This window comes from Syngnathus scovelli, chromosome 4 (assembly GCF_024217435.2).
Source record: "Syngnathus scovelli strain Florida chromosome 4, RoL_Ssco_1.2, whole genome shotgun sequence".
Taxonomy (NCBI): domain Eukaryota; kingdom Metazoa; phylum Chordata; class Actinopteri; order Syngnathiformes; family Syngnathidae; genus Syngnathus; species Syngnathus scovelli.
This window is the reverse complement of record NC_090850.1, coordinates 5,508,894-5,522,754: the sequence shown is the minus strand read 5'-3', so window position 1 is coordinate 5,522,754 and position 13,861 is coordinate 5,508,894. Positions and strand designations below refer to the sequence as shown.

Here is a 13,861-nt window from a genome sequence, read left to right as displayed (position 1 = left end):
GCAAACGGCCACCTTTAAAGGTAGCTGGACAGCGTTCAAAAGTTGAGTTAGTAATGTGGAATGGGTAACGGGCTTACCTGTAGAAGTTATCATGCCACGGTTGCTCCACTGCTGAGCAAAAACGTTCACTGTAGCAAAAGCATACTGACTATCAGTCCAGATAGTGACGGACTTGTTTGCAAACAATTTGCAGGCCCCAGTCAAAGCAATGAGCTCAGCGGCCTGTGCTGACATATAGGATGGCAGTTTAGCAGCCTCCAAGACTTCGTCGGCAGTAACAATGGTATACCCAGTAAGGGTCACACCAAATTCATTTTTCTTAGAAGACCCATCAACAAAACCCACATGACCATCTGGCAGAGGCGTATCTCCCAAATCAGGCAGAGCCTTTGCAATCTGTTGAGCAGCATCGACACAATCATGGAATTCGCCGTCGTCAGGAAGGGAAATGAGACCCCTGGCACAAGGAATAGCGTTCTCATTGATCAATCGCGTATCTTAAATCATGCTTTTCCTCCTTTGAAGCGACTTTGTACTTCAAACCCAAACGGCACCATTTTATAGGGAAATAAATTGTTGAATTTATTCGTTTTCGACATAATACTGGTCGCAAATTTGCATGTAGAGCATTTTTGAGTTGTTGATCATAGAGATCAGATGAACACTCTTTCTGGTCTGTGTCTAAAGTCTTCAAACAACTCATCATCTTTTTGTTTAGTTCGGCCAATGTCTGTGCAATTTGCTCTACGTTCGAATTTTATTTTTATCCTGCCCAATAGTTGGTCAATTTCTGTTTGCAATGGCACCCCGTTACATTCCAATGGACGGCCCCGGGAATCAAAGGCATTCCAGGTGCCTTTAACGCTTGCCCAATGTTTGGTTAAAGATGCCATGAAAGCCTGTTGTACTTCATCGCCTCTCAAATTATAGGAAGCAATGAGTTGTTTCATGTCGATACAGTATTGATCAACATCTTCAGTGGGCAACGCTATGCCCTCAATTGCTGATTTTATATCAGCTTGGGTCCATGTTCTGTATACTAAAATTGTGGGTCCTCCATCATCATGAGGATTGGCCACTTCAATCATCGGGTATGCGTCAGCCGAGGGACCCAACTTAGCACGGCTCCGCGTCAACATACCACGAGCAGAATCACTATACTCAGGAGGATGATCTGTGCTTGGTAATTTGGGGTACAGAGACAGAAAAATTGGTTCGCTTTGGCGTGTTGCAATCTCCGTCTTTATAATTTGATCATTTTTCTCATCCTCATTCATCGCATTGTCAGCTTCGGCCTTCAAGCGAGCCTGTCTCATCACCTGTGCAACAGCAAGTTCTTTTTTATCTTTTCTTCGCCTTCCTTATCTTTCAATTTTCCTCTCATCTGCCCACATTTTCTCTTCTCAGCTTCCAATTCCCATTGTACTATTAGATAATATCCGTCTTTATTCTTCTTTACCCCACATTTAGCATCAATTGATTGCTTTAGGTTATTCAACAAATTCGTTTTCAGCTGACCATCAAATTTGTAATCGGTTATCCATTTGTCAAGATATTTTACATTTTCGGGGTCGACCTCTTCCATCAATTTCCAATCTTTGCATTTTAATTCATGCCGGGGTAGCGGCTTTTGTTTGCTGTTTGATTTTCCCATGGTTTATTTTTTAAATTTCGGAGTTGGCAATTCGAATGGCACCTACAGTGACCTAAAGCCAACTTTATTCACAGGACAGTGGTTAAATGTTCGATGTGTGGTGAGTCTCTTTTCACCTTCCCGGAGGAAGCAGAGAGTCCTTGCTTTCATCCACACAAAGCCACTGTTTACAATCCTGTGTGTTTATATAGAGGAGAGCTCAAATGAGATCACTCTCAGTCAAACCATACACACACACACACACACACACACACACACACACACACACACACACACACACACACACAATGCGCACTTTTATCGTCTCACAGGCAAGCAGGGGAGTCCACCCTCCCGTGGATTTTAACAAACTCTTTAACCTTCCTATTGTGTAAGAAAAAACGTATTTTGCCTTTTTCTTGAAGTAGATATAAAACCTATCTTTTCATGGATAAGGGAGCCAAACCAGCTAAACAAGAGTTAAGAAAAACACCACAGATGGCAGCAGAAAGCTAACACATTAGGAAGGTTAAGTTAGGAGGCCCCACGACACCTCAGTGGAATTTAACTGCTCCAAATTACCTGTACTTTTTTAGAAAACAGAGGAGTCCGCCCTCCCATGGAATTTACTTGACTTATAAGTCAGGGGACTCCATCATCCCAGCGGAATTTAACTGTTTCTAATTGCACTTGATAGGGTCTAGAATTGTCAAGGTTTTAAGTGACCTCTTGTCACTGCACATTCATTCCTTTTAACAGAATCAATATTCGTACTCACAGTCTGCTGGTTCTTTTCCTCGGATGTTCTCGTCAACCACTCTGGTGTCCAGCCGACTGATCGAGTCAGCCCCGTGAAAAGGGTTTCTTTATGTGCCTTGGCCAAGGACTTGTCCTGCGTCGAAAAGTCAGATGGACCACCAAAATAGGTCTGTTGAGAATCCCGGCCGAGCCCCCAATTTCTGTCAGGTTCAAAGTGCGAACTGAATATCTGTATAAAAGAAAATGATCAGCAGACAAACACAAGTGAGGCAGAATATTGAGTTTTCTCGCGAGGAGTGAGATACAGATTGCTTTCGACAATCTGACTACACTAAAAATCTGTTTACACTCCTCGCTCTTTTTATTTGGAATGCCCTACCCACAGTGTGAGACGATTAGCCCCTGACGGGGGGGGGGGGGGGGGGGGTGGGGGGGGGGGGGGGATTGCGGGCTTCGTCTCGTAAGAAAAGAAACAAAAAGTAATGCACAAATTGTTGCGTGCAGATATGTGTTAGAGATTTGCTCAGTCCAACTTATTTTGCAAGAACCACACGGGAGACAAGCAAGTCCTTTTTGGCACCTGCAGGTGGAGAGTCCATTCGTCGCTGTGTGTGCAGCGATGATCGAATGGAGGTCTGACTCTCTCCCTCCTGTAAGGGCATATTTATTAGGAGAAGCAGAGTGGGGATGAGAGTGGACAGGTTTGGTGAACCCCCGGCCTCTGGTAAGATCAGAGCAGGGGGTGTTTAACGATGTTGTGGGAAACAGAACAACTTTGATTGCTTCCTCTGCAGCTGGTCACTCAAGCATGGGAAGCAACCACTTCATTTTACTGCATTGTGAGAGCAAGACAAGATTGGTTAATCATTATAGTCTACATTCCAACATAATCCTATGATAAAGATAACCTGGAAAACCCTAACAATATGGCTATATCAGCAAAACAGTTTAAGCAATATTCCGAGAGATAAAAAGAGAAAATGACGTTCTTTAAGGAAGATCAGAAGGTTCATGACGCATCGTTTGACGTGTTGTTTTCACGATCTGTTCTGGTGGACGCTCAGATGTCAGCAGTATCTTGTTTGACATGCTGGACGCTGACTTCTCGCACCCGAGCGGGCGAGGGCCTGATTTGAAGAATACGAATCCTGTTTGTGACGCCAAAAATGAGGTGAATTGTCTTCGTTGCTCAGCTTGTCTCCAAAAAAACACTTGGTGGAAGATGGCTGGCTCAGAGAAGGAACACTTCAGTGACACACGGCTGATTGGGAAAATATTTTATTCAACCGATGTTAGAGTGAAGTTTCTCCAAATATTCGAGTGGCCCAAAAGCAAAGATGTTAGCTGCTCCATTTTTTCATCTCCCAGGCATCACATCTCTTATACCTGGCGAGACTCATGATCTCATCGCTTTGGATAACAGCTGCAGTTTGAGTCCCAGTATACTTGTTGTTTTGTCATCCCTAAAAGGCCATCTACTCTGTTCTTTTCTGGTCACGGACAACTGGGCCTTCTATATTCTAGGTACCTATACATCACTGAAACTAAACCTCCCTGTCCAGCACAAATAACTCATGTGCAATCCCACTGCGCCTAGCCTTTTAGGACAACATACAGAGACACATGTAGGCCAAAATTTACAACAGTGTCTAAGTGGCGCAGGAGGTGGTGCAGTCTAAAATTTGGCCGCATCATCCACTGACCTGTTTGCCCGGTAGGCACACCCGGACTGACCATAGGGAGAACCGCGGGAGCGCACACGCCTTGTTTGGAAAGCGAAAAACCGATGGCGTACGGCGTCAAACGGCGTCAGCACTTTGTTGTTTTCAATAAAAACATGAAGAACACACGTTTGCGTCAGTCAGTTTTAATTTTTAAAAAGGATTATTTTCATTTTATTTCTTTAAGTTCATTCGCGTTCTGCTGTTGAAGCGAGGTGCGTTCAAAGACCAATCGTACAGACAGAACACTCATTCACTTCACCAAAAAGCAACGATATAATTACGTGAGCTCTTTGCATAAACCTTGATGCAAAGGAGCTCCACTTTTTGGCGAGCATTACATGCTACAAGGAGTATATATTACAAAGGAGACCTTATACTTAATTGTGATCATCATTCATCCAATTTCATTATTCAGGTATTTTCAAAGCAACTTAATATTGTTGCATTTATTAATTTGCTTTAAAATGACAGTGCATTATAATTAAATGCAGACACTATAGCAATGTCAAACGTGTTCATTTAATAAGAGCCACACACGTTTTTGGATGAAATATTTCATAACGAGAATGATTTAAGTGAATTGATTTAAATGAATGTATGAACGAACGAAGGAACGAACAAAGGAACAAATGAAGGAACGAAGGAACGCACGAACGAACGAACGAACGAACGAACGAACGAACGAATGAATGAATGAATGAATGAATGAATGAATGAATGAATGAATGGGAAGAAATATCAGTTCTGAAGGCTCCTTTGGTCCCAAGCAAAGTGACTGGTGGTGGGGAAGGGGTATACAAATTGTAACAGAACTCTATAAAAATGTCAACCCGTGAGAATTTGTGCCCCCCTCACATTTTGAGAACGGTGAGTCCTGGACTCCAACTGGCTTCTTTTCTGTCTTCCTGGTGGTCTGTTCAGGTAGTGTGGCAAATTTCAACAGGTTTGCTCATTCCTAGCCCAAATTACAGGGGGGAACGTATACTCACAGCGGCCTTGTGACTCCTGGCCTGAAAAAAATCCCCCAGTCCGGCCCTGTCGGTAGGCAAACTGCAGGGGGCCAGTCATGTCCTTCAGGTGGCTCAACACAAGCCTCTCAAAGGATTTCATGACCACAGGTGTCAGGGCGACAGGTCTATAATCATTCAAACCTGTGAAGGCGGGCTTCTTGGTGGTGGAGCTTTTGAAGCACAAGGGCACCTCACACAGCTCTAGGGAATGGTTGAAGATCCTTGCAAAGATGGGTGCCAGATGTTCAGCACAGACTTTCAGGCAGGAGTGGGACACCGTCTGGTCCTGGTACCTTCCCGGCCTTTTGTCTCCGGAACATCTGACACACTTCTTCCTCGCGGATCTGAAGTGCGGGCGCGACTTCTGAAAGTGAGCGAGTCGGGGATAACGACGACGGAGGTGTGAACAGGGGGGTGGTGGGGGTGGTGTGGATGTTTATTGTGATGCAGGAGGTCCTGTTGTGTGGGTGGACCGTTCAAACCTGCAGTAAAACCTGTTTAGCTGTTTTGCAAGCCTTGTGTTCTCCACAGGACAGTTTCTTGAAGCCTGTGATGCTCTGCAGGCCTTTCCACACTGTTGAGGGATCAGGATTGGCAGAGAGGTGTCTCCAGGCTATTCCCATAGCTCCTCTTAGCTTTCCTGATCTCTCGGGTCAGTGTGTTCCTGGCCTGCCTGAACAGGTCACGGTCCCCACTCCTGTAGGCCTCCTCCTTGGCCTGCAGCATCCTGAGGTTTGGTGTAAACCACGGTTTATTGTTGTACGTGCAGAAGGCTTGGAGGTCGTGCTTTGACTCCACTGTCCATTTCCTCACAATCCTCACCACAAGCTTAGATGTTTTTAATATCTGCCTGTAGGTTGGGATCAGATGAACAAGAGAGTCCTAAAGCTGGACGGGGCACAGAGCGGTATGCATCTTTTATTACGAGTAGCAGTGGTCCAGTGTCTGTGTCCCTCTGGTGGGAAAAGTTATGTGCTCTCTGTACTTGGGGAGTTCGTGTGTGAGGTTCGCGCTGTTAAAATCTCCCAAAACAATGGTCAGTGAGTTTGGTAGTTTTTTCTCCATGTCTGTTACCTCGTCAGCCAGCAGCTGCGACTAAAATCTCCGTCAAACAGCCTGGATCAGTGAAAACCGGAGAGAAAGTACCAGGAGAAGACTGTCTGATGTTTAACAGTTCTTCTCTGCTAAAAGTGATCCGGGATGGGAAGCAGAAGATGCAAAAAACACAAAACACAAAGTATCAGAGAGCGAGTCACCGAGACGGCCATCCACGCCACCACCTTATGACGTAATGCGCAATAACTGTGACCACACCCCCTCACCGCAGCAAGTTTGGCTGCGCATACACAAACCCGGCGCCAAAGCTAACAAGCTAATCAACACATTACGCATCAACGCACACACTCACTTTTTTCTTTTAAACTAAAGAAAGTTTATTACCATCAAAAACGAATGGGGTTGCTGGACCTAGAATCCAGCCCATCACTTGATTGACATACAGGTAAGCCTGTCAGGAGGCAATCACAGTGAACCACACGTGTGCAATAGACATTGACCACACCCCCTTACCACAGCTCTTTGACTGTGCATGCACAAACCCGGCGCCAAAGCTAACAAGCTAATCAACGCATTATGCATCAACGCACACACTCACTTTTTTTTTTGAACTAAAGAAAGTTTATGACCCTTAAAAATGAGTGGGGATGCTGGACCAAGTAAGGAGCCAAACCGTATCGCTTTCATACGGAATAAGAGTTAGAATTTGTTTTACCTCATTGACTGGGTTGACATTCCCTTTAGCACAGCTCTATCTAATGGACTCATAACGCAACCCTAGTCAACCCCAGTTTGATGCAGTAGCTTCTTTTCTATGCGCCTTTTAATCTTGTGCGCCCTATATATGAAAAACATTCTAAAATAAAAGAATCAATGAATATGCGCCTTATAATCCAGTGTGCCTTATAGTGCAGAAATTACTGTACATACAACACAAAACTGACAACAAAACAGAAAAAACTTAAAGAAAAAAATCTCAAACGTTTTTTTTGCATTTTTCTTCCTTATTACGGTCTAATTTACCTTATCCAAAGCCCTTGTATTACCTTTATTTTGTTACCTAGGTGACAGAAATCAGCAATGTTCAGACTGTCAGACGGCTGCCTCGGGATACCAAGCAACAAGCGGTGGCCATTGTATTTACTGATGACACCTCACGCACTTTCACTTGTGACTCAGGTAATGATTAGAGAAATCCATGTTGATTTTTGAATGATGAAGATTAACAAGGTTACATGAAACCTTTTGTTATATTAATGTTGATGTGGCAGACTATGTGCTGTCTGTTGTGGTGAAGAAAGAACTGAGCCAAAAGGCGAAGCTCTCGATTTACCAGTCGACATACGTTCCTACCCTCACCTATGGGGACAAGCTATGGGAGACTACGATGTGTCCTGGCTGGCCTGGGAACACCTTGGCTTCTCCAGGATGAGCTGGACAAAGTGGTTGGGGAGAGGGAAGTCTGGGATAAAATAAAAGCTTCGCTTTTGAAGCTGCTGCCCCATCAGAAATCTGCGTAGTATACAGGCATTTTATTTGATATTCTCAAATATATTTTATATATTAACTGTTTTATTCTGTTCATTGTTCATGTCCCTTTTTTAATGGTATGCCGTGAAAACGTTTGGGGACACAATAAAATGCACATTAGTCTAGTGGGCTATATTACTTTGAGATGCATTGCAAGCCATATTGTTTCATTAAAAGAATAAACAGAAAGAACAATTAAGCATATTAGTTGTACAACGTGTAGTGTTGTGTAACATCCCCTGATCACGACACGATTGTATTTATCTTGTAGTTTGACAGCGCGACCATCGTGAACAATAAAAAAAGTTGTGTTGTCTGACAAAGGCACTCCACTATCCTTTTTACTTAATATTTTATCCCAGTGGCCAATATTTACCCAAGGCCACACACAAGTGATCAATACATAAGTAAAGTATGTGTAATCATTTGAAATACAGTATTCGGCAAAACTGAGGTGAACCGAATGGTTTGGAAAGAAAATGCAGCGCTTTAGACCTTCGTCTCTACTATGGTCTACACAAAATTTGGACAATAGTCCATCTATCCATCTTTTGCCGCTTATCCGGGGTTGGGTCGCGGGGGCAGCAGCTTTGGGAGGGACTCCAAGACTTCCCTCTCCCCAGCCACTTCATCCAGCTCATCCCAGGGGATCGCAAAGCATTCCCAGGCCAGCTGAGAGACATAGTCTCACCAGCGCATCCTGGTTCGTCCACGGGGTCTCCTGGACATGCCCCGAAAACCTTCCTAGGGAGGCGTCCAGGAGGCATCCTGATGAGATGCCTGAGCCAGCCTATCTGGCTCCTCTCAATGTGGGGGAGCAGCGGTTCTACTCCGAGTCTCTCCCGGATGACCGAGGTTCTCACTCTATCTCAAGGGAGAGTCCGGACACCCTGCGGAGGAAACTTATTTCGGCCGCTTGAATCTTGTTCTTTCAATCACGACCCATAGCTTGTGACCATAGGTGAGAGAAGGAGCATGGATTTTTTATTTTTTTTATAATAATAAGAGTTCTAAAAACATATTTACAGTGTTGTACCTTGTTATAGATTTTTTTATAATAATAAAAGAGTTCTAAAAACATATTTACAGTATGTACACCTATACCTTGTTATAAAAATTGTTATAATAATAAAAGCTGTTCTAAAAACATATTTACAGTATGTGTTAAGAATTCTCCATGATATTTGTGATTCAGCCGTGCTTTGATTTGAGGTTGGGTGCTTTATTTAGAATGCCGTTTTCAGGCAATACACTTCCTGTTTCACGTTCATGTACATATGTCATTTACAGTGGTACACCAGTCATTCACGATGTAAGTGGGTCTCCTAACAAGAAAAATGAATGATCACATGTGTTTAGGACAATGTAGTATTGCTCCAAATGTTGGTATATATTCCTTTAGAGGAGGGGTGGTCAATTACTTTTTACAAGGGGCCACATGAATAATCGGAGTTGTGTCAGAGGACCTCATCAACGAGGGATGAGAACGGCAAATTTAAAAAAAACACTGAAAAGTAGCCGGGGTCTGGGGTCCCACGGGGGGCCTGTCCCCCCCCCCCCCCCACACACACACACACACTTGCCGTAGGGGACCAGGGGCCGCAGGCCTCCCCAGTGGGGGCCGCAGGGGGCAAAGCTGCCTCGAAACTCCTGGATTTTGGCAGTATAGCAACCCCAAAACCATTAATTTCATCACTCAATTTCAACAGTTTTGTTTAAAAAATATTCCTGCTTGGTGGGCTATCAAGGTGAATATAATACAGTCAAGCCTCGGTTTTCGACCACAATCCGTTCCAGAAGGCGGTTCGAGAAGCGAATCGGTCAAATTCCGAGTCTAATTTACCCATTACAAATACTGGGAAAAAAAAATCCGTTCCAAGACTCTAAGCATTTTTTTCATTTGCGCATTTTTGTCCGATTGCGCAACTGCAGCGCACCGCCGAACACGCAACCGTAGCGCTTCGCTGACCGCGCAACTGCACCGCGCTGTTTGCATTGTTGTGACAGAGCCGTCGCTGAAATTTAGAAAATATTCTTAAACTCCTGATGTACTTTCCAAAATTCAAGTGGACCTAAGTGCGCAGGGAGCTTAATTTTGTCCGATCGCGCAACTGCAGCGCACTGCCGAACGCGCAAACGTAGCGCGTCGCCGACCGTGCAACTGCACCGCGCTGATCGCATTATTGTGACAAAGCCGTCGCTGAAATTTAGAAAATAATTTTAAAGTCCTGATGTACTTTCCAGAATTGAAGTGGACCTCAGTGTGCAGGGAGCTTAATTTAGTACGATCGCGCAACCACAGCGCGCCGGGCGCTCACTGTCACGTTGCTTTAAGAGCGTCTTTGTGTTCCGAGTTGTATGATGAGGCTGCTCTCGAGCCATGCCCAACTGAAGCAGTTCCTGATCCCGTTCGACTTGTCTATTTCCCTGGCACGATCCTCGTCTTTTTTCTCTAAAACATTCGCCATGCTGGCTAAAACTTTTGCTAATTAAGCAAATGAGTAGGTAAATAATGTGACGAAAGTAGCGCCAAAATGCTGGAGAAAAAAGGCTGCTGTTGTCGTAAAACTGCTGCCAGCCCCCCGGTTATACACAATTCACGAAAATGATTCTCCCGACGGAAAAAAGAATACATAAATCCGCGGAATTGCAGAAGATTCTCATCTCTGACCAACGATAACTTAAACCTGCTCAATTTTCTTCCATTGTAAAATGCACAAAATTATGTTTTTTAAATAGCTGGTACTGGAAATTAGAAGAATACAATTATTCTGTTTATATTTATTTATTATTATTTTATATTAAGCTATGTGAAATTGTGGTGTATTGCTCAAATAAAAAAATCATTAATCGGTACAGTTTATTCTTAACTTCTTTAACTTTTCCTCAAACTGTGAATTACAACACATTTATAGAAACACATCAATGTGTCCTCAACCCGCCTTGTTACGGTACGTCGGGAGAGTGACACATTCTCAAATGCGCCCTTTTTCTCCGAGCAGATCAGTGCAACAGAGTCCAATAAGCACTCCTTAATAAACTCTCCGTTCGTAAACGGCTTACTTTTCCCGGCAATTTTGTGGGAAATGACAAAACTTGTCCTGACCGCTGCATCTCTGTGGGTGTGAAGTTTGATAAAAAGTCCTTGTTGGCAGGCACGTGCACTCATAGGAGGCAGGTGAGGCAGTGCCTCACCTTGTTACCAGGGGCGGTAAAGGGCTCAACATGGTTTCCTCAGCTGTCACCATAAGTTGTTAAAAAATGAATAATATAATAAAACATAATATAATATCTGTCCTGTGGTCTATGCTTTTAATGCAATTTTGGTGTGTTTCCTATACATTTGGATCATTTTCATAGTCAAAATAGGTGTAGTTCTTGTCTCGGGACACGAGATTCATGGAGGCTGAGGCAGTGACAGGTAGTGCCTCTCAGGGCGTGCGTGTGAGACACACACACTGTACTGAGTGCGTGCAAACGGCGCGTGCTTGCAGTCAGCGGGATAATACGGGCCTTGAGACAGCCAGTACTTTTGCCTCAAAGATGGGGCGATAGTGAGCCTGTGGCTAATAGTTCACGACACGAGTAAAGTCAAAGTCTAAAGTCAAAGTCAGCTTAATTGTCAATTTCTCCACATGCAAAAGACACACAAAGAAATCGAAATTTCGTTCCCCGCTATCCCACGGTAACAAGACATGGCCCACAAGTAAACAAGTAAACAACAGCGTGCTGAATAAATAATGAATAAATAACACAACAAATAAATAAGAGGAACAAAAAGGAGCAAGTGAGCGTACAGCAGACATTCCAGAAAATAGCGCAACAGTGCCACACGCTACGCAGAAGGGGGTAGCGATTTCAGGGTCCTAACAGCCTGGAGAAAGAAGCTGTTGGCGAGTCTGGTGGTGCGGGAGCACAGGCTCCTGTACCTCTTCCCAGAGGGCAGAACGTCAAACAAAGAGTGAGCTGGGTGACTCACATCACTCGCAATCGTGATTGCCTTGCGGACGAGATGGGAGCTGTAAATATCCTTCAGGGAGGGGAGCGAAGCACCAATAACCTTACCAGCCGTATTCACTATGCGCTGCAGGGCCTTCAAGTTCCGTTCGGTGCAGCTACCACCCCAGACAGCGATGCAACTGGTGGGGACGCTCTCAATGGTGCCACGGTAGAATGTAGACAGGACTGCCTGAGGAGCACATGCACGCCTGAGCTTCCACAGGAAGTACAGGCGGCGCTAAGCTTTCTTTGCCAGTGACGGTGTTAGCGGACCAGGAGAGGTCCTCACTGATGTGCACCCCCAGGAACTTGGTGCAGCTCACCCTCTCCACCACAGCACCGTCGATGATCAGCGGCAGGTGTTTTGTGTGACCCTTCCGGAAGTCGACAACGATTTCCTTGGTCTTGTTTACGTTCAGCAGGAGGTTGTTGTCCCTGCACCACGTGGTCAGAAGGTCAACTTCCGACCTGTACCGAGTCTCGTCGCGCTTCGTGACTAGACCCACCAGAGTCGTGTCGTCAGCAAACTTAACTATGCGGTTGTCGCTGTAGGTTGCAGTGCAGTCAAGCGTTAGCAGGGTGAAGAGCAATGGACTGAGCACGCAGCCCTGGGGGGCCCCCGTGCTCAGCGTGATGCTGGCGGAGATTTTGTCGCCAACACGCACCACCTGAGGCTTCTGACAGAGGAAGTCCAGTAGCCAGTTGCAGAGGGAGGTACTGAGGCCCAGTTCGTCGAGGTTGCAGATGTGTCGCTGCGGCACAATGGTGTTGAAGGCAGAGCTGAAGTCCACAAACAGCAATCTCACATATGAGTCCTTTCTCTCCAGGTGGGTGAGGGCCGAGTGGAGGGCAGAGCAGATGGCATCCTCAGAGGACCGTTTGGCACGGTACGCAAACTGGAAAGGGTCAATGGTGGGGGGAGAACGAATTTGATGTGCTCCATGACAAGCCGCTCAAAGCACTTCATGATGATGGGCGTCAGTGCCACGGGGCGGTAGTCATTGAAGCAGGACGGTGCAGGTTTCTTCGGCACAGGAACGATGGTGGCAGCCTTGAAACACGAGGGGACGATGGCCTGCTGCAGGGAAACGTTAAAGATGTCCGTGAAGACACCCGACAGCTCCCCAGCGCAGTCCCTCAGCGCTCGACCCGGGATGTTGTCAGGGCCTGCCGCCTTACGGGTGTCAATAGCGGCAAGCGCCCTCCTCACTAGATGACTTTTACGCGGCTCACCTCGATGCTCCGGGTCCGTCTGGGATCCGGCCCTAGAGGTGGGGGTTATGTCATGCTGTCATGTGTCGTCCGGATCATTTCCTGTTTTATTGTGATTTTCCTCTCGTTCCAGTCTGTGTGTCCTTCCCCTGTGCGTCCGGTCACGTGAACCCCTGATTCCAAGTGTGTGCACCTGCGTCAATGACCAACTGTCTTCACCTGTGTTCCCCTCCTGTGTCCATATAACCCGCGTCTTTCCCCGTATCCAGTGCCAGTGCGTCTTGCCTTGTCAGAACACTAGCGATCACGAAACCCTCGAGTTCCACGTAGAAGCCTTGTTTGAGCGACTTTGATCACCGATGTTAACTTGGTTACATCGCTACCTTGTTTTTGTATTTCCCTCGGTTCAAGGCGCTTTGATTTCCCCTTTTTCTCCCTCGGTTCGAGGCGCCTTTGTTTTCCCTTTTTTCCCTCCTAGTGAGGCGTTTTTTGTTCGACTGTCAGTGGAGACAATAAAAGCCTTTTTGGGCATTGAACTCTCTGCATTCGAGTCCTCTCCCTGCTCTGCACCTGACAGTTATTGTATTTTCGTTACTTTGAGGATTGTATTAACCCCTAATCATGCCTCCAAAGAAAGCAAATGGGAGCAGTAAATCCATCCTAAAACACAAAGACGTTCTTAAAGCAATGCGACAGTGAGTGCCCGGCGATCACGTGATCGGACAAAATTAAGCTCCCTGCGCACTGAGGTCCACTTAAATTTTGGAAAGTACATCAAGACTTTAAAAATATTTTCTAAATTTTAGCGACTGCTCTGTCGCAATAATGCGACCAGCGCGGTGCAGTTGTGCGGTCGGCGACGCGCTATTGCTGCGCGTTCGGCGGTGTGCTGCAGTTGCGCGATCGGACCAAATTAAGCTACCTGCGCGCTTAGGTCC

At 45.6% G+C, this 13,861-nt stretch overlaps 1 protein-coding gene across 3 annotated transcripts in view; it reads left to right on the top strand.

Moving 5' to 3' along the window:
* Window positions 1-13,861, top strand: part of LOC125967792 (docking protein 4) — a 173,939-nt gene that overhangs the window by 30,441 nt on the left and 129,637 nt on the right. For all 3 annotated transcript variants that reach the window (XM_049719168.2, XM_049719167.2, XM_049719169.2), the window contains exon 3: window positions 7,247-7,361. In XM_049719168.2, the coding sequence (XP_049575125.1) occupies window positions 7,247-7,361 (115 nt within the window). The remainder of the gene's footprint in view (window positions 1-7,246; window positions 7,362-13,861) is intronic.